The sequence below is a fragment of the Otolemur garnettii genome, unplaced genomic scaffold (assembly GCF_000181295.1).
Source record: "Otolemur garnettii isolate 467f Iridium unplaced genomic scaffold, OtoGar3 scaffold00032, whole genome shotgun sequence".
NCBI lineage: Eukaryota > Metazoa > Chordata > Mammalia > Primates > Galagidae > Otolemur > Otolemur garnettii.
Window position 1 is genome coordinate 16,608,463 of NW_003852427.1, and position 20,865 is coordinate 16,629,327.

The 20,865-nt window shown below is 49.2% G+C and overlaps 1 protein-coding gene across 4 annotated transcripts; it reads right to left on the minus strand.

The window, feature by feature from the left end:
- Positions 1-218: 218 nt before the first annotated feature.
- ZIC4 (Zic family member 4) lies at positions 219-20,578 on the minus strand. 4 transcript variants are annotated; one of them, XM_003789466.2, is made up of 5 exons: positions 20,055-20,578; positions 16,416-16,500; positions 9,847-10,464; positions 5,073-5,391; positions 219-3,019 (listed from the first exon to the last, which is right to left on the minus strand). In XM_003789466.2, coding segments are annotated over exons 2-5 (1,008 nt in total). In that variant the 5' UTR covers positions 16,486-16,500; positions 20,055-20,578; the 3' UTR covers positions 219-3,018. The 4 variants fall into 4 exon arrangements, with proteins under 4 accessions (XP_003789514.1, XP_012660378.1, XP_012660379.1 ...); XM_012804924.1 differs by lacking the exon at positions 20,055-20,578 and adding an exon at positions 19,090-19,125; XM_012804925.1 differs by lacking the exon at positions 9,847-10,464.
- Positions 20,579-20,865: the final 287 nt, after the last annotated feature.

The following is a 20,865-nucleotide window of genomic DNA, read 5'->3' on the forward strand; positions in this document are numbered from 1 at the left end:
CTACTGTAATGTACATCGGTTGATGAAGTCACTGTCTTCAGAGTGAAATTGGGAAGAGGGAGATCTCTTGGGTGGGTCCTTCCATTTTGTTGTCCCTCAGGACTAGGCCCCAGAGATGTTTCTGTGAAGTAGTGAGGAAAGACTGAGGAGAGGAATGGAGGCTGCTGGAGGCCCCTGTCTCTCCCAGGATGAAGAAGCAGTAACAGGACACTCAGATTCAAAAGAGGAAGGGAATCATCACGTCATTTATTTCCAGAGAATATAGCAAATTGAAGCTCCATGTACATAAAGGCTTTTGGAGGGAAGAAGAATCACAGATTTAATTTCATTTACATTTACATATTTACAACAAGAGTAAGCTGGGATTTCAACTTTGTTTGTCATTCAACAATCACTTTCAGTCAAATACATAACAACTGTTTTTTTTTTTCTTTCAGGTTATTAGTTCATAATTTAACTGATGCTAAGGGAACACGTGATAAATCACAAACAGCGTGATTAGAGAGGGTACCACATAGTCTAAGGTTTCATTCAGGCATTTCTGCTGTGGGTGAATTATGATTACAAAACATTTGCCTATCTGTATAATTCACATTCATTGCAATCATTACATTTCCCATAAATTAGCAATATAAACAAACATATGGAGACCTCCAGTAAACAAATAAAATCAATATAAGAGACAACATTTTGCAGCAACTCTAATAACAGCATGGGTTACAGCTTGGAGAACTTCTTTACAAATCATTTATTTAGCACACACAGGGTGGGGGTATCAGCACATCCTTTTTTATTTAAACCACCTTTAAAACCACAACAGGAGGTTTGGTGAAACCTGAACAGGGCAAAAGTTTCTTTCCTAGGCACAATATAAAATGAAGAACTCCACGTGTGGGGGTGGGGGGGAGGATGAGCATTTGCATGCATTTTGGGTCACTATGTTGTAGACCAAACTTTCTGGACTCCAGTTGCCAAGAGGCTGAAGAAAACAGGAAATTATTAAAATGTCTCTCTCCTGCAAGCCACTCTCTTCCCTATTAATGGCAGAAAAGCCTTGCTGATTGCTGCTAGTGGGAAGAAACACACAATGGCCCTATTTTTAGCAGAAGTGGCTTTGAAGGAGCAGGAAATATTAACAATCACTTGGCTGCAGCCTTTATTTCCAATGATCCCAGGGAAAAATATTGGGATTCCAAGGAGTCTCCAAAGGAAGCTCATCTAGATGACCTAACTTGGGCCAAGTGAACGCAGGCCAGAGCAGAAGAAGCAGCCACACAATTACAGGGTTAGGGTACGTGCATTCTGCTTGCACTGTCTTTGTACCCTATGTTCCAGAGTTTGTGCCAAAGGCCCCCAACATCTGCACACTTCAGTTCAGGCCCTGACCCTGATGTCTAGGCAGTGCTTTTGTTTTTTTCCCTTAGCACGACTTAGCCCTAAAGTTATGTATTGGTGCAGTGTATGGGTATCTTTTTTTAAAGAAGTTTGATTTTATCTCTTTAGAAACGGTTTGAAACTAACGGGGCAGAGGGAGTTTGACAGAGAGGAGAACAAATCGTTGACAAAGAACCTTTTACATTTCATCAGCGTTGTTAGGACGACAAGCAAGAATGTCTCAGATAATAACTCCCACTTCAAAGATTTCTCAGCTCAATAGAAAGCGGACCATCCTTTTTATTCAGCCACAAGGACTGGCACTAAAGAAGACTCCACTGTTTGATTTTTTTTCCAGCGTGTTTATTTTTCCCCTATTCACTGGGGTACTTGGATAAAATAAACAACAAGACAATTAAGGGAACATGGACTTCTAACTTTCTTGCCATCTTCCCTCCATCCCCTTGGCCTTGGGCTCTTGATTTTGTGCCAGGACAAGTCCAGGCCTGAGGGTACCTTGCCCTGGGGAGAAAAAAGTTTGGGGTCTCCAAGAAACTTCTGGAATGGATAGTCAGAAGGGTGATTCTGGGAGCCAGAGTGGAAATGTCTCAAGGGAATAGTCTTGACTTCCCCAGGATGGCCCCCTTCCCCTCAAGTCTCTGTCAAGTTCACACCTATGTCCGGCTCAAGATTCGAAAAGGCAATTTGCACAAAACCAATGTGGGGATGCTCATTTGTTAAGCTTTGAGGTTGCCCTAAAACCATTTACTCCAGACCCTGGAGCTTCTTTGGGACGCTTCAAGATGCACGGAGTCCAGCTCCTCCCTTTCCTGAAATCGTCTCCTGTGTCAAAACCTCCCCCATCAGGGCGCAGAGTGAACCCCTAAATGCGGGCAAGGCAGGTCCTAGGGAGGAAGTATATACTGGAGAGCACAGTGACAGTATTAAATGGCGTGAAAGCAAAGGTCAGCGCAAATGTATCTTAATAGAGTGTCTGCAGTGAAGTGTGCCGCCTTTGAAGCGGCCGCTCCCCGCGCGCATTTCCATGGCGAGCCTAACGCGGCATGCTGCTGCACCGTCAAACTCACACTTTCAACCCCAAAACCCAACTCTTTGAACAACCCGAGCTTGATTAGACCTTTCTCCTTTTCTTTCCCCTTTTACAAACCATTTCCTTGCCTTTAGAAACTCGCCATCAAACCCAAATGCGCCCTCTGATCACCGCAGAAAGCAGAAACAAAGGGGGCTGAGCTGCGATTCAAGCGGCCCTTTTCTTCCCTCACATTATTATCCATTTTTATTATGATCGGGAACAAGTGCCCATTCGCGTGGGTTTTGTTTACCGGAAATTAAATGAAAATGATTTAGTCCGCGTCAAACAAAAATATATACTTGTATACACAGAAAAAAGGCCTGTTAGACGTAAATATTATGTCCTTAATGAAAAGCCTGGACGGGCTCCAGGCTCGGCCTTTCAGGATTTCAGTGCGACTTGCCCATTGCCATAGAAATCCTAACTTACCATGAAGATGCACCGTGGCGAAGAAACACTGCTTTGTGCGCGGGCCCTTTGATGTCGCAGGCGCGAGATGCGGGCGCTCAGCTGCGCGGAGCGAGATTACCTTTCCAGCAACGCGGTGGACATCTGTAACAAGCAAATGAAAAATTAAAGGCGATTAGTGGCAGACCAAACATTTTTATTTTATTTCGTTATTTTGGGTTGGGGTAGAAAGCAAAAGAGGGGGTGCATGGAAATAGAAAAAAAATCACTCCTCCTTAGGGCCATGGAACTTTTTAAACATTAGCAGAAGTAACTTGGGCAGAAGAAGCAAGTTCAGCAGATGCCCTCTGCACTTTGGCGGTGGGGCTGGTGTTTCACAATGGAAAAGAGTTGTTTGTTGCCGACTGGCGGCGCTGGGCCAGTCAGCCTCTGGGCCCTATTGTAGTGCATGTGGAGAGGAGCCGCGATGAGACCTGCAGTCCCTCTTCCCCAAAGTTGGATTCACTAAGGATGTAGTTGGAAGATTGCAGTTTTTATTTGGGAACCACAGTCCCATTCAAGTTAGAATAATGCTTAAAATCGATAGAAGTTGTGGGGGCTTTGGGGCAGGAGTGAGAACCATCTAAAAGTGTCAAAAGAGGAAAGAGCAGAAGAAAGTTCAGTGAAGTGGTAGGGGCTTGTTTGTGGGGATCAGCTTTTAAAAAGTGAGCTCCTTAGGAGATTCCCAAAGGGAAACATTCCCCCCAAAACACAAATTCTTAGGAAACTGGAATGGGTCTACCAAAGCTTTATTTATTTTTTCTTTTCTTCTTGATATCTTCGCTAGAATTTCGGGGCTGCTCCATTCTCCCGGCGGGGGGGGGGGGGAGAAACAGGCCCTGATTTTTTCTTGGTTGGCAACAATTGAAAAAGACTTCCTCCCAGCCCCATGGCAACATCTGGTTCTTTTTTCCAAAGGCCTTCAAACCAGCATATCAAGTGCTCATTCAATCTAAACCCACTGTGTGTTTGCCTTTACCATATTTATTATTGCAGACCATCTCTCATTACTCCACCCCTTTTTAAGATAAGGCCAACAGTGTGCAATTTTTGACAAAGACTGTCACCGAAATGATGTGATTTACTAAGATATTGTCACTTAGGTCGGGTCCCTCCGCCGAGGAGGCCTCGATTCAGTGACGTCATCTGCTCGCTCCACACCCCAAGCCCAAAGCACCCACAACTTTTCACCGCCAGCGCCTTCGTAGGGGTTGGGGCGGGGAAAGAGGCCCCGAAAGGCGTTACAGGATTGAATCCCGAAAGCCTATCTAGCTTTCTTTTGTCTGTGCTTCCTGTTGTTTGGACCCACTTCCCACACCAAGCACATAGGGTATATCAAGTCTATAGACAGACAGGCAGATAGACGGATCTGCACTCTGGTCCATCAGGCCAGGGAATGTTACCCCCCAGGGAATGGAGTGACATCTCCCTCGTATTTCCTTTATAGATGTGGCTGGAAAATTTAGGACTGCTATATTTGTGTTTCCACGGATAGCTGGCGAGGAAAGCACAGAGAGGCAGAAAAGGAAAGAGATGGTAGGCAAGAAAACGGCTCTGGAATTTCTCCTGCCACTTTCCCAGATATGAAATTCCGAAGTTCATATAGATGCGGGAGGAGGAAGAGGCAAGGGTGGGAAGCTTGGTCTGGGACCTGGGAATAAGAGAGGCCCAGTCCTCAAGAAAACATTCCCGGTCTGTGAACCACGCCAGGACTTTGCGGTTTTACATTTGCCATCTGCAGTTGTCAGGACTACACATTAATTCCTTTGTGTGTTTTTCAGTCTTATCTTCTTGTCTCTCTTCACCCCTAACACTGGTTTTACGCTACCTAGTCCTGAGGGCCTGTGTGTGGGTGGTGGTCCTGGGTGTGGCTGTAGAATAAATAAGGAGACCATATGTCTGCGTTATGATGAACAATGTAGCAGTCTACTCGACCTGCTCTAACAGCTATCAGCCGTGGCAGGCTTTCCTTCCTTTTTGCCTACCTTCCTTCTTTTCTCGCCCTCTCCCTCTTCAAGCCTCGGTCACCCGACCTAGACTCGCAGAGTAACCGAAGCAGTAACCACAGAAGCAGCTCTAGTATCGGAGGCGGCGGCGGCGCAGGGCTGGGGAGCGCAGCGGGGACAGCCACCACGAGGCCAAGCCCTGACACACGTACCATTCGCTTAGGTCGGCGCCACGAGCCGCCACCGCCGCCGAGGAGGCCACCAGGGGCTCGTGACCGCAGTCTGAAGAGGGCGACACGAGAGCAGACGGTGTAGCCGAATCGTAGCCAGAGCTGGGCGGCGGCGGAGACCGCCCGTGCACCTTCATGTGCTTGCGCAGCGAGCTAGGGTGCGTGTAACACTTGTCGCAGCCGCGCACCTTGCACGTGTATGGCTTGTCGCTTGTGTGCACGTGCGAATGCTTCTTGCGGTCGCTGCTGTTGGCGAAGCGCCGCTCACAGCCCTCGAACTCGCATCTGAAGGGCTTCTCGCCTGGCGGAGGCAACATAGAGACATTAGTGCGGGTGGACCTTGTCCCCCGCTCGCTCTCGCCACCCTCCCCCATTCCTCTCGCATTTTCTGAAAAAGAACCACAAAAGATGTTCAGATATCTTGGCACCATGGGTAGAGCACCCCCTTCTCAGCGCAGAGCGCGCCCGGGGCGCCCTCTCCTGCACGCTTCTACCCCTCCCCTTCTCCCGCCTAGGCTTAGGGGGAGGGTACGGAGGAGGAGCCACCTTGACTCCATCTTAGTCGAGTTTCCATCCTCGAAAATCCTGATCCATTCGGGTTTTTTCCTCCAAATTTTCTCCACTCGGAGCCAGAAGCACCTCTGTCCTGAGAACAGAGTTAACAGAGGAGCTCACTTTTGCTGGATTTAAAGTTACTCCTTCAGCCAAACCTCTCTGTCCCCCACTGCTGCCCAGCGGTCCCCCCAATCCTCACTCGGTCCTGGCCCAAATTGTTTCCCAAAGCTGGTTTTGTGCAAACGCCAAGGCAGTGAAATAATTTAAGGCTGCACAGCCGATGCACTTGGCGTGTGCATAATGTGCATTACGTGCTGCAGGGAAAGGTATTCTGAGCAATGATTCACTCCAGAGGCGATTTTTACAGGAAATGGAGCCTCCTCCCCCTTCTTTACTACCCCCTGAGGGCAAACATTTAGCAGCATTCTTCAAATCTTGCCTAAACCGTCCGGGATCCCACCAGATAAGCGCGCAGGCAATAATATTTTATTACACTGCTCCAGCGGCCTCCCGGAGACCAGCAGTGGGCAGCTGGCCCTCCCAGGCCGAAATGACTTGCCAGGTCGTCCGGTCTCCCCTGGCCACCCTCGCCCAGCTGTCCGGCTTCACATGCCGAAGCCGGGTTGGCGCGGCAGGGTCCGCCCAGGCCGAGCGAGATCCGAGGTCTCTACCGCAATCGCGCCCTAGAGCGCCGCGGCTTTGGGAAGAGACCAGCAGCTGTGGTCCGGCCAGGTCCTGCTCTCCAGGCCGGAGGGCAAGCGGGAGGCCGGCGTAGGCCTGCGGAGAATTCGACCCGTGGCTGCGATGCCCTGTAAAGCCGAGGGAAGGCGCGAGCGCGCGTTAGGGTGAAAACACCAGCCAGACCGAACCCCAATCCGGCAGCTCTCTGCCTATGGATTCGCCGGCTTGCGGGGAAGGAAAGGACCCCGAAAACCCGGAAGCCCAATTTCCTGCCAGAGCTACAAATGCTGCGGAAGGGGGAAAACAAGGTGTCTGGGCGCTTTGAACAAATGGCTGCCGTCCGGCGGCGCTTCGAGTTAAGGAGACGGCTAAATAGCCAGCGTCTGACTAAAGAGGAAGAGCTGCAAGGCTAGAGGACGGTTGCCTTTGTGGTTGCTTCTCCCGCGGCTTCCAGAAGAGACAGGCGCGTTGGGGCAGTTTGAACAAAGCCCTTTCCCGTGCCCTGCAGAGGCCCAGGCTGAGGTTTGCGCGCCGCTCGCTTCTCCGCAGGCTGCGGCTTGTGAGCCCCGAGCTCCGCCGCAACCGGCTCACTCGGTTCTCATCTTGCAGGGATATTGCTAGTACACTGGGCCCTCTGTAAGGTGCTGGCATCTGCCATTTCGAGTGCACAGGCGCCGCTTCATGAAAACGAGTGAGCAACGTGCAGAATATATCAATGCTCCTTTCTGCCCCTCCTTCCCACCCCCATCCCTGCCGGCACCTACAAAACAAAAACTTTCCTTCCTCCCTTCCTCTTCTTTCTATAAATCATTCTCCAAAAAGTAAATAAATAAAAGAAAGAAAAAGAAAAAGCAAAGAAAAATCATGCAGTTCTAGGTCTACAAAGAAAAGATTTTTTTGTTTGTTTGTCTCAGAAAACAGAGGAAGAATGGAATTTGAGGTTGGTTCCCCCTTCTCCCTGGAAATAATTCCCAAGACACATTATTATCCCATCGCTTGAGCACCTCGTTGGACATTAACGCAAAACAGAAAAGGTGCTTTCGCTCAGAGGAAGCGCACAGGAGAAAAAAACAGGACACTGAGGTGACACGGCAGCCTGGAAGTTTGCAGGCCCCTGGGAAGCCAGGTGAGGCCAACCCCCCACCCTCCCTCCAGAGCTGCAGGAGGCGCTCAGGTTTCCCGGCTTGACATCCCCCCACCCCCCTGCACACACACACACACACTGCCGCCACCACCCGGGTCGCCAACACGCTGCCTCCGGTCCTTCCTCCTCCCCAAGGCTCTCAGCGCCGCGCACTGGGTGGGTGGATGAGTGCGGAGAGCAGAGCTGGACTGGACTCTGGCAGCCCCCTGGAGCAGCCTGGGAAGGGTCCAGAACCTTATCACGCGGCTAGGTAGCCTGGGAATGTCTCCTCTCCGACCCCGCGCCGGGCCAGCCTGACAAAGTTCGGAAGCGCCATTTTCTCGCACTTGTGGCTGGGTCTGGTTGTCTCGGCGACTTAGTCTTGGCGACTTCGCCTCGGCGCCGTCGCTTCTCTACCTCAGATACCAGCCTGTTTCTATCGGCCTCTAGGGAAGTTGGGGCGAGCTCCTGGCCGAGGGGTCTTGGGAGGGGCAGCAGACGGCAGGGGGTAGGGGGTTCGCACCACCCTCGCTGCGGCACCATTGTTCCGGGATCCCTGTGACCGCCACAAAGTGTAACCTTTCTGCCGGAACAGTCGCTTCCAAAGCCAGGCCTGGGATTCAAATCTGGGGGAATCTCAATTCCTGAGAAATCTGCTCCTGTTCGCCGCCTCCGCGACTTCAGGAAAGAAACGCCATTAATATTTGAAAAGGCAATTATTTTCCTGTTGAATCTAGAACTGTCTTCATGAATAATTTGTAGTGAGGTCTATTGCCATTTAAGAAATATTTTGTTGAGGTCCCCCCCTTTACGCTTTCATTTCTTAGGAGGGGGCCTTGAGGGAAAGACCAGAACAGTCCAGGCTCCGAAGATTTTTGTTTTGTTCTGTTTTGTTTTAACCCAAGCAGTAATGAATCAGGACTGAGAGGAAGGAACGCACAGAATTCTGTCCTGAATGGACGCAAACCTGAGCCAGCCTGGGCGCACTGATCTGGCCTCGCTGCTGTAGGGCGATCCTCTAAGAATTTAACCATTTTCTGCTTCACAGACTTCAAACAGTGGGCCGGCAAAGAGCAGTAAAAGTTTGTTTGTTTAAAAAAAAAACAAAACCTGTCATTTTAGATGAGTTCCTTCTTCAGCTCAGGACTGTGTGTCTACTTTTGGGGTGTCGCTGCCAGCTCCTGGAGTAGCAAGCCTGCTAGCCGGGATCAGGATCTCACTTATGCATGTAAGAAGGTGGGAAACCCCTGTAAAGGGCTTGGAAAAAATGTACTTTAGGCAAGCTCAAAAGCAAAGTCCAAGACTCAAAGTGGACTTAGCATGGCCTCTGCTTGTGCTGATGTCCAAGCCCTGGACCTTCCCCTAGAAGGGAGGGTCTGGGGGAAGGCGGGATTTGGCAGCATCAGCCTGGGGGAGTTCCCTGACTTTTGCAACTGTTGTGTTCAGCAAGCATAAGGATGAGTAGCTAAGACACTGAGTAGTAAGGGACATGGGGCAGCAAGCTGGACCTTCATCTTCTCTTGTCCCCACTCCCCCAAGTGGGGGAGGGGAGGAGAAGGTGGTAACTTCTTAAACTTGGAGGGAGGGAGGAGAAAACCCTGGCTGAGTAGAGTACAAACAATGGCTGCTAAACTAATTAATGTAACTTCACTGGCTGTTCTGGGAGTGTGAACACTTTCTCCTTACAACAGCATTAATTAGAGATGCTTCTGGCCAGAGGAGTTCAACTTTGCAGGCTCTTCTGTGGGACTTCCTTTTTTCTCTCAACTACAACTAACAGATGTGGTTGACACATGTCCCCATTTCACTTAACAACTCTGTAAATGACATTTAAGGTGGATGGGTCCCTTTGGGTCTCTGCTAAAGTAAAAGTGAGGGTTGGCCAAACATCCCTAATACCAGGCTACTAACGCTCAAAAATAATGCCACCTTTAAATCAAAGAAGGCACCAAGGGCCTGATCACCCCTCAGTCCAAGTGGGTCAGGTTTTCAGATTAATGGCAGAAAAACGCTGCAACAGAATCCCCAGGGGACCAAGAGAAGGTAAACAATTGTTCCTATGTCTTTAAGACTTGGGGGGGGGGGACAGTGGTGTTTTTAAGTACCCTACAATCAAACTCTAGAAACAGAGAGCACATGTTTTCACACACAGGGATTCAGGAATGTCACCCCTGTCCCCCAGAGCAAAAATTTTGCCCTATTTTCCCTACTTACACCCTCCAGATACTTCTGTAATTCTAAGAATAAAAGCACAAAATTAATATTTTATGACCGTGGTTCATGAAAACAACAACAAAATACCTCCCCCCGCCCCTCAGTTGGGCCTTGAGAAAATCCAAACTCAAGGCCCTGCTTCCCCAGAGGGTTCCAACGAGACAGACAGCGCCGAATACTGACCTGTGTGAGTTCGTTTGTGTATTTTGAGATTTTCTGATCTAGCAAAGACCTTCCCACACCCCGGGAAAGGACAGGGGAAGGGCTTCTCGCCCGTGTGCACGCGGATGTGATTTACAAGTTTGTATTTGGCTTTGAAGGGCTTGCCCTGGCGCAGACACTCCTCCCAGAAGCAAACGTGGTTGGCCTGCTCCGGGCCGCCGACGTGCTCCACGGTGACATGCGTAACCAGCTCATGCATGGTGCTGAAAGTTTTGGAGCAGAAGCGCGAGGGCGCGGGGCCGTCAGCCGCCTGCCACTTGCAGATGAGCTCCTGTTTGATGGGTTGGCGCATGTAGCGGAAGAAGGCGCCGGGACCGTGGGGCGCCGCGAGGTTCACGGTCAGGTTCATGCCCCCATAGCCATGAAGGGCTGCAGCAGCTGCCAGGGTGTCGCTTCGGGCTGCAGGCCCGGGCGCGAAAGGCTCTGGCCGCGCATACATGTCTCCAGGAAGCCCCAGACGCAGGAGTCCATTCAAAGGACGGCTGGGGGAGGCCTGGGGAGGCTGCTCGTGGAGGCCCGGGAACACCGAGGGGCTGGAAGCAGCGGCGAGCTGGGGGCCATGGTTTCCAGAGCTGCTACCTGTTGTCGAGACAAATAGCATGCATGAGAACCGGTGGCATGGGCTGCGCACTCTCTGGGCCCCGGGGGGCAGGCCCAGCCCAGCCACACCACAATCTCTACCGTCAGCCGTGGGACTGGGAGCCAGACGGCGCCATCAGTGAACCAAGTGGACAGAGCAAGGCCAAACGTTTCTGCCGCGGTTGGGCCGACTTGCTGTTCCGCGGAGTCCCCTGCTGCACCATGAGCTGGAGTGGAATGGTGGCGACGGGATACTTGGAAGGGGCAATAGGAAGCGAAAGGCTGAGTCTGTGGGTTGCTGGGGGCTCTGCTCCAAAGGGGTCTGGCCTCGCCCCCAGTGTACTTTGGCGGCCAACACCCTAGGATGCTCCCAGGCCTCGTGCCCTGCCGGGAATGGAGGTGATAGAAGTGGTGATGTTGCAGGTGGTGGTATTGAAAATGGTGGTGGTTCTGAAGCACCCCAGCCATATATATTAATTTCAGCGTCCCACTTGGCTGGGAGAGGGCAGCCTACTGCACGCCGGCCCAGGCTCCCCGGAGCTCCCTGTGCCAGGCCGCTCACGCCACCGTCACCTGACAGAGGGGAGGGGAAATGACAACCGCGCAAACTTCTGTAAAGTTCCCCCCCGCCCAAGTTTTGAGTTTTGGCTTCCCCACCCCCTTTCTTTCTTGGTCTTTAATGCCTACGTGAAATCCCGCACACTACAGAGGCAGCAGCGGGGCGCATGAGGAAGTGAAGAGAGATTCGGGGCCGTGGTCCGGACCCGCCGAGAGGAACAATCGCGTAAATCGCTCATTGGTCTGAGGCCGAGACCGACGTCAGCGATGACAGGTCCCGCGGCACGCAGGGTCTCTCTCTCTGGTTCTCTGGCTCTCTTTCTCCTCGCCCCCTCCTTCTTTCCCTCACCCCACCCCCCACAGCATCTCACCCTTCTACTGCTCATGCGCTCTGACCCGGGCACAGCTTCTTTTTTTCTCCCTCTAAGCCCCCTCCTCCCCTCCCAAAAGCTGGATGGATCCGCTTTGCTTCTCGGCTCCTGGAAGTGAGCGGGCTGGGTTAAGCCTCCATTCACCACAACTTCGGGGAGGAGGCGTTGTGTGCCACATAATGTTTTCTCAGCAGCCCAATCGGGGCTGAAGGGCTGCAAGGTGTGTGGGGGGGACCTGGGGGTCTGCTGAATCAGTATTTCCCAGGAGTAGGGAGGAGGAGGAGGAAGGGATCGAGCCAGGGAAGGAAGCTGAGTAGTAAGTAGGTGGTCAGGATGGGAGAAGTGCCTAGGCTAGAGATCCTTGGGCCTAATTTTATTTTCTCACTTTCTCTGAAATTTCTCTTTTCCCCCCTCATCCTTCTCTTCCTCTTTGTGTCTCCTATCTTCTGCAAATCCCCGTCTCACTTTGCCTTCCTTTCTTCTCCCCCTCCCTCGTCTTCTGCTCAACTCTCTTCCTGTTTAGCCTTGTCAGCACAAGTTCCTGGTGCCCGGCACTCTCAGATACCTGAAAATCCAAATATCTGGCCCTGTCCAGAACCAGGATTGGGCAGGGGGTGATGATGACCTGGGGGAGACTAGCCTCAAACCCACACCCTCCTTAGACTGTCCTCCCTGCCACACATCACATGGAGTGTGGGCCAGCAGGCACAAGAAACAAAGGAGAGGGACTTGCAATCAGAAGGAACAGGTCTTAGCCCCCAGATGTCTTTACCCTGTGGTCAGACTGAGCTTCTGGGAAAAAAGATTTAAAGATGACTTCCACGTTCAGCTCTGGCCACGTGTTGCCTGCGGGCTGAGCCTTGCCTACCTCCTCTCATCTTAGAGCTCTGTAAAGAGCGGATGGCAGGTTGCCTGATCTAGACACTGAGAGTCCTGCAGATGCCTGGCCTCCACCAGCAAGATGCTGTCCGGGGCTACAGGCCTCACCATGGTGGCATGGGGTTTGTTGGTTGGAAAAAACTTCAGTTCTGGCCCAGTCAAGTGTGGCATAAGTGGGGGAGGGGAACTGGGATGGAGGTGCCCTTTGTCTGCACCGACCGGCTAGGGTCAGCTGCAATGTCTGGCGATTTAAAGGGCTGCTGGCCAGGACCCCTGCCTTGCTCAGTGTAGCCCCAAATACCAGCTTAAGTGCTCAGGCCTTTCTGGCAGCCACAGAAAGCAGTTCCAAAACAGAGAAAGTCTTTGATTCTTTAAGAGAAGTTTTACGGATTGAGTACAATATTCTGTACCCCATTAGCAGAGGTAAGAAGTGGAACTCTGACTCCTAACTGATTAAACTCCACCCACTGCCAGCCCCAGGGACTATTCTTACAAATTTCCTGGTCAAGAAATAAATTTTAAATTTTGGAAAATAATTAGCTTATGTATAATGGTTGGCAGGTTCTTCGAGAGTTTCTTCATTTAATGATGCGCTGTTTCCCGCTCAGGGCCGCACTTGAGGTAGGGATTAACTTGCACAACAATTTCTGTCACACTGACAAGCCCAAGTCTTCCTGGTCCTCTGACAGGAGGAGTTTGGGCATCTATACCAATAGATGCTGCCTTAAAACGTGAGAAGAGAGCATGTGACAGCCAGACACCTCCTCCTCACAGCTAAGGGCTTCCACACAGTGGTTTTGAAACTAGGCATTGAGGGTTTGTCTTCCAGCCTGGCTTTCACAGTTCCCCTCAGGCTCATTTTACAGAGTTTACCCTTCTCCTTAGAAGCGTCTCCACTCTGATCCCTTGCCCTATATTCTCTTCCTGTAAGCACTGGCCAGGTCTTGGTTCTAACACGGTGTTTCCACATCTCAATGAATTGTTTCAAGTCCCCCATCTCATAGGTGTCTACTAAATAATGCTGCTGCTTAGGCCAGTCTGGGCTGAACTCATAAAATGCCCCCCCACACACACACTAAAACAAAAACATCAAACCAACAAAACAAAAAACAGAATGTGCCCCTCTCTGGGATCCTTTGTCCAGCTGTTTCTACTGACCATTCCTCAACCCACAGCTTGGTGAACTTCTGTGGCATTGAGGCCTAAGTAAAAGGTCAATTCTGCAATAGTTCAGCAATTAAAATTTTTTTTTCTACCACTTGAACTTGGGTGATCTGTAACCAACTGTCTAGGACCTTTGTTAAACTCATCATCTGTTTTAGCTTTAAAATGAATTTGCACATGTGTGAGTCCCCTAATATACGCACTGTGACCCCAATTCCATTGCAAGCTCAGAATAACAGTACTGACAGGACAGGGGTCTTTAGTTGTTTTAGACTGTGGATCTCTTTGGAAGCTTGGCAAGCAAGCCCATCAAATTCCTAACTATCTTATATTTTCTGCCTATATTCATAAAAATATAAAACACTAACCTTGCAATCGAATGCTGTGAAAATAAAGATGCATTTTTTGCCTTCCAAGTTTATGGAACGCCTGAATTCTAGCTACTATCTCTGTGGATTTCAGGGAGAAGGAGCTAAAGTTTTATACACAAAGACTGTTAGAACACTACACAATCTTTCTTAATAACTTTGCCTTTGAAAAGCTTTGAACATGTGTATGACTTTTTGTGCTAGCAGCAAAAAGGCAGACACATCTGATTCAGCCAAAATCACTGACAGTAGTCTGGCCGAGTGGAGCTCCTTCTCAGATGCAGCCTTCCTTGAAGTGCTGAAAACATCTGGACCCATCCTGGGTAGATGCTTCTTGCTTGAGTAGCCAGGGGTCAAGCAACCAGCAGGTCACTGAGGTTGCCTGATCCTTGCAAGTTCCTTGGAGCCATATGGTCTGTATCTTGGTTGGCTAAACACAGCAATGTGACCAGACATTCTCTGAGAAGCATATTTCCCCAGAGACAGCAATAATGAGAAAAAAACTTCTTTGTATCACTAATATTTACAGATAAAGAACTTAGGGCAATTACCTAAAGGATACCGAAGCTGTATCTCTTAAATAAGCACCAAAGCAGTATGCAATTAACCAGAGATGACAGGTGGTGTGGCACCAATGTTTTAGAGGGATATTTTAGCCTAGAGGGATCCCTTTGGGTCTTTGAGAGCCCAGAAAGAAAGAAGCCCAAGTTTCAGAGTTTATCATATGGGCAGTCGAAGGAATGGTGACCCCTTCAGAGATCCTCAGATTTTTTTTTTTCAGAAACTTACTTTACTACCCTTCCCTTCAACACCAGAAACTCATGGCTAAAGCATTCTATTTCTAACATGCACAGGGCTGTAGTATTGTTAAGCCCACATTCCTGCTTTATTGTCAGAGAAAAAGAATATTGTACAGCCCAGAGGTCTTTAGCAGATGTCAAAAAGAAGTGCTGGAAGCTTGCTATTGTGAGAGGCTATTTGGAACAGATTCAAACACCAGAACCCAAACATCCCTCAATCTCCAAAGCCTCTGCAAAGGAGCGCCCAGTATCATGTCCTAAGCACTTTTACTTGCCCCAGCCTGACTGATGCAAGGACATAGGAAAATGGTTTTTCTGGTCTGACTTTCTAGGAATAGGATATTTGGTGGTCCTACCATCTGCCAGAGCTTTTCACATCACCGGTTCAAATGTCTGACCTCTCTCCCTTGAAAAGAAAAAAATGGAGGTGATTTCACATCAATATCTAGGCTATTTCTCCATTTTGATCTTTTAAGCAATGCAAAATAATGATGATGTGTTGAAGGTTATACCCAAAGTAGGGTCCAGGAGCTGAGGACCACTCTACTGAGGTTGGTTAAGCACAAGCTTTTCATATGAATCTTCTGCATCTATTTCTGTGGTCACTTGTTCAGTTCTTTCTTCCCTGTTTCTGGCCAGGTTGACACTCTAAACAAGAGGCAGATCTCTTTAGAGGCTGTTCACAGGCAGACTTCAGGATTTCTGCAGTAGGATGTTGTCTCTCATCTTATAGAAAAGGATAACTTAAGCTCCAGCATCCCGCCCATACTTAAGCCCAAATTGTGCAAAGGAGAAGAGAACTATCAGGATTTGGGAATTAAAGGAGGATACTCTCCTCTGCTATGGAAATCTGGGCTTTAACCATCATTAATGAAACTAAGTATGGAAGAAAGCACGCTTGGAAAGAATTCAACTTTCAAGCAAGAATTCTGCAAAATGTCCTTTGACAAAAGATTAGGAAACATTGCTAAAGGATCTTCCAAAATAGGGTTAAGAGATCGAAACAACCACATTTACATAATCACCACATCTCTCTTGAGACTTCTGCCATCAAATCATGCCCCAAGTAAAAGAAAAGAACCATTTCTGAGTTGTCCATTCAACTTTTATAAAGAAGGTTACTCTGTCTACCAACAAGGGAACCTCTTTGGGGGCAACCATCACTAGTGGTATAGTTGAACTGAGAAAAATGAGATGCCTGGAAGGGAAAACACCCAACCCTAAATCATATGCTTATTCTAAATGGAATATTAAATTAAATTCTCCACAATGAAGGTATTCCTGACAGAGCGGCTGTCAGTCACTCCCTGTTCAGACACCACATTGTGGGAATGTCGTTGCTGCCACATTGCAGAAGGCTGGTGTCCCTGGTAAAGATGATGTATATCATGTAAACCCCATCACCAAGATCAAAGTCTGCTTCTTTCATGGAAGCCAATACATGTCAAACCTCATTCCAATCAAATCGTCTGGAAATGAATTCAAGATGAATATGTCATAGAATAATGTGACAGTGGAATTGCAGAAGGTCAGGGGTGGTTGTTTCAATGAGAGAGTCGTCAAATATTAATTCTAGAACATCCAGATGAGTAGGCATTGAGCGGGATTAGCTGGCTGCCGGTGGGAGTGGGATGTTGTGTCATTGATTTGTGTGCAAATGTATCGAACACCAAGGTGTTGTTCTAAGTTTCATTTGAACCCAAGAAACACTCCCAAAATCACAACCCAACATCACCAAAAGATAAAACAAAACTTTCTACTTTAAAAAAAAAAAAAACCCTTCAGGAAATCAGAAGAGGATTTTAACTTACTTGGCTCTTTCAGAGTATTTCTGTAAAGCCGTAATCGTTTCCTCATCACTAAGGAAGTCTTGTATCTCATTTTCTGACTTTGAGCCTGTATGGGAAGAAAACAGTGACCGTTATTAGTTAAATAATTTCATACATGTTTATGTAGCAAGATTCTTAGACATCAATGTATGAATTTAAAAAGGCGTTGGTCTAAGGATAGCCTTTTGGTCTTTAAACATTTTCAAATATGGAAGCTAAAGAAAAGGACTCTGCTGGGAATTGCAAAATGATAGATCTTTGGTGATAAAAATATTGAAAAAACCATAATTTTCCAGCTAGACTTTTATCTGAAACTTATTGGTGGCCTGCTCTGAAAGTATAATTAAGCATTCTTTTGGTCAGTGCTCAAAAAATCCCTAACTTATAAAATTTGAATTTATCAGAACCCCCATTATTTTTTTCAGGTTTATTAATTGACTTTAATGAGGTTTGGTGGAAAAATCCCACTGTTATTTGAGAGGTTGGCAGGTTAAAATTTGATTTACAAATGTTAGAACTGAAAGCTGGGGGATTCCTTTCCAGATTTTCAGATCCTGTTCTATTCATGGTGGTATGGAATTTAGTCTCATATTATCCACAGCCTTAGATCCATTAGGGAGTCATCACTGTTTGATTTTTCTAAGTTATTACAAAATTCACTAGATGAAAAAGGTATTATTTATACCATTTGGGTCAGATGCTCCCCATTTCATAGTCAAGAAGGGTTGAAATAACACTTCCCTCAATATATATCCATTTCTTATCAGACTCACATTGTGGCTAGAGCCACCAAACCATTGACCACATTAAATTCTTAAAACCACCCTGAGGACCTCTGCGTTTGTCAGGCAAGGCTGCAGGCTGTCGAGCCGCCAAACAGCAGCCATCCACCCAGCCTTGACCCTTAATTTGGCCTGGAAAGACAAACAGTCATTGAAAAGTTCTCAGTCTGGACAAACACAGCAAGTCCTCTGTCAATGAGGATGTCTGCCTGCCTTGACACTCCAGCCCACAGAACAAGCGGTTGTTTAACTTGTTGAACCACAGGCCAAATCCAAGTGGGGCTCTGTTATCTCAAAGGGTACCTAATTCTCTACAGGCAAAGATCTTTTTCTCTCCCCCTTAACCCCCAACCCAGATCCAATGAACTTGGAAGTTTTCACCCTTCCCTTTCCCCTTTTTTTCTAGGTCCAGGCCTGGGAGGTAGGGGGTAGACTCACCTTTTCCCAGAAGGTTTTATTTATTTTCAATTGTTTCTAACCAAAAGGCATCCTTCCCCAAAGGTTATAAGCTCCTTCCAGCACAAATCAGGAAAGAAAGGAGGCCCAACTTTGCATTCCTACAGAAGGGCAGCATGCTGGGCGTCCTCGCTCTGAAATTTCCTCATGGCAGGATGTCTGGCACGGAAAAGTCCTGGTTGGCTGGCAATAATAGAATTTACTTTTTTCTTCTGAGGCAAAGGGTGTGAGGTTCCCTGGAGACCTCTGTCCATTGCCCCCAGCCCAACTTGTAAAAGGTCTGGGTCACTTTTACCCTAAGTCCTGCAGTCCTTTGTGCATTATAAACCCATAGGCATGCAAATACATGGTACAGAGGTGGGTCTAATGCAGGCAATGGGAACTTTAAGAAGCTCTCCTGGAATTCTAGGACCCAGCCTGTATAAGGAACCACACAATAAACATCTCCTTTGGTTCAAATTCTGATGCCACTTAACAAGCAAACAAGTCATCTCCCGAAGAAGGGATTAGAAAATTTGGAATCAGTCCCTAGAGCCCCTGAAGCTGGGGTTTGCTAGGATATAGGAGCCTCCAAAAGGTCTTGGTTTGATTTCTCCCCCAACACGTTCTCCCCATATCAGCTGGGGCCACAGAATTACTAGTAAAGGGCCCAGCCTGGAGACTTTTTAGACTTGCATTCCTAACTGCCCCTTGAGAAGAGGAAGAGGACCAGGGAGCCCCAGTGACTGATAGTGCCAGACGAGAGCAAAGACAGTGGGCAGAGGGTACGTGCAAAATGCACCATTTTTATTTGGGGGACGGGCGTGGATCTTGAGCGTTGTGGGACCCACCTAGCCGATGCAGAATTGCCCAAGGTCAGAGGTCAGCGGCAGCCAGCGGCTTCAGTTCCCCAGCGGCTCCACACTGATTAACCCTCAGGCGCGGCTGCAAAAGCGTGTCGCCTGTCGGCTACAGCTTGGTTCTGACGCTACAGCTTGGCCCTGGCGGGCGCAGAGCAAAAACCCTGAACTGGGAATTCCGGAGCCAGAGACGAAAACGGCTCGGGGCCTCTGCCCGCTGCCCGCTGCCCCAGCCAGCCGCACCTGGCACCTTTTTGGATCCTCTCCGTCCGGCCCTGAAGCTTAGGGAGTTTGAGCTGTGAGACCGGGTTGTGCAAGGGCCTTTGCTCCCCTGGTCCCTAGAGAGAGGAGCTCAGGTTCCCTAGCTTCGGCTGAAGTCTGGGAAGCCTCTGGGTGCCCAGAGTAGAATCTGCATCAGTGGATCACCTTCAGGTTCAGTCTGAGCATTTAACCCTCTTTTTGAATCCTTCTCTCCCCCAACTTGCAGGCAGCTGAGATAGAGGAAGGAAAAGCAGGACAGTGGTGCAGTGGTGGGTAGCTGCGAGGCCAATAGAGTTAGAAAGAGGGGACAAATATGACCTTGGAATCCAAAAGGAGTTTCCTGGAAATGGTACCAGCCGAGGGCAGCCCTCTCTAGGTTCTTAATACTTGGCTGAGTCCCGACTGTTCCAGTGAACCACTCCTCAACCCCTAACTCTCAGGGCCAGCCTTTGAGCCAGTCCTAGCTTTCTTTCACAGCCCAACTTTGTTCCCTTCTCACTTGCCCCTACTTTCCAGTTCCCCTGGGGTCTAGGATAGTGGCCAGAGTCCTACGGGCTGCGGCCTGCTCCCCAGCCAGCTAGTCGCAGCCCTCATTCGCAACCGGGAGAGAGAGAAAGCCAAGTCCCGCAACCACGGTCGGCTGCACACAGAGCGCGAATCCCAGCGGCCCGCGTCCTGAGGCAGGACCTGGCTCTGCTGTCAGGTTAGGGCGGAGAGGTTCCATCTTCTCGCTGCCAGGTGGGCTAACTTGGCTCTTTGATCCTGAAGAGAGGAAGCCAAGGCCCTCCTGACTATCCCCATGGGGCAAGGCGAAACGCTTTCTGCGGGGCGGGGGGGGGCGGGGAGCTCCGTCCCAGCAACTTCCCCCTCTACTTCTGGGGAGGAAAGCTCTGGGCCGAGATTGCCCTTCTTCTCCCCGTGGTGGGGCACCCAGGTGATTTACAGGAAGAAAAAGGCAGGCAGGCGGGCAACAAGCTGCTCTTGGTTCCCATGCCAGTGGGAACCACATTTGTCCCCCTTTCCTCCCCACCTCCTAGGAAGAAGAGATGGGCTCATTCTCAGCACAGCCCTTCTGCGGAAGGGCCCCCTCCTCCCCTTAGTGTCGGTGGGGTGGGGCCTGTATCCACGGTTGGGGGGGGCAATGAAGGAGTTGGGGGAGAAAGTCTGGCTGGGCCTCTTCCTCCACTGGGGTTTGGGTGCCAATGGCCCCCATGAGGGCGCTTGCTACGCAGCTGCTGGGGGTACAGGTCTCGCCCGTCTGCCCCCTGGACTCACGCACTTACCCCACTCCACCTGTTGCCGGGATCGCCTCATTTCTGCACATCACTTCGGGGTGGCTGAGGGGGGACCACAAATCCCTCCAAGCCTCTCTTTTGTGGTTCCAGCGAGGCGGTCATCCTTCATTTCTCCTTTTCCAGCTTTCGGGAAGCAGTTAGGGAATGTATGATGAAGCAGAAATGAGCCGTCAGGATGATATTTTAATGGCTTATATGTCACGTTGGTGCATGTGGCTTTGAACTGGAGCCGCTCGTGTTTCCTGCAGAGAGCGCCGCAAATCCCACTTGATAACTTCTACAACCCACAACTTTTTTTTTTTTCTCACATTCACTCTTACCCTGTATATTTGGACGCGTTTCCTAAAAATACCCTCTTGTCAACGTCCCCGTTGGATTTTCCACAGACTGAAGAGGAGAGGACTGACTTCTTTTTTGAAGAATTATTTTCTCTCTCCCACTCCCAGTGGCCACCCTTCCCCCTCAGGTCCCCTCCCTTGGTTTTTTTTTTTTTTTTGAAAGGCAGGCGAGGTGGCTTCAATATTTGTTCTCCCTAATGAGAGGAATACAGCCTCTAGAGAAAACTTCTTGCTGATAAGGTTTTCACCAATCTAGGAAAAGCAGGATCCCACTTCCCCTTGTAGGTAGCAAAAACTGAGCCGCTCCAATATATCTTTTTTTTTAAACAAAAAAGTGCATAATAATTTAAAACAAAAAAAGCCAAGTACCAGCCTTTTCCTCCACTCTCTACTCTGTTGCACTCTAAGCTGCCGGGGGAATGCTGGGCTTTTGGACTGAGACTTGTTGCTGGAAACAGAAC

Bases quoted from the DNA above. Each gene is read 5' to 3' on its own strand.
- ZIC4 (XM_003789466.2), bottom strand. From the start codon at position 16,485: ATGAGATACAAGACTTCCTTAGTGATGAGGAAACGATTACGGCTTTAC. The intron at 10,465-16,415 runs GTAAGTTAAAAT...TCTCGACAACAG, and splicing joins AAATACTCTGAAAGAGCCAA to GTAGCAGCTCTGGAAACCAT. The intron at 5,392-9,846 runs GTCAGTATTCGG...TGCCTCCGCCAG, and splicing joins ACACAAACGAACTCACACAG to GCGAGAAGCCCTTCAGATGC.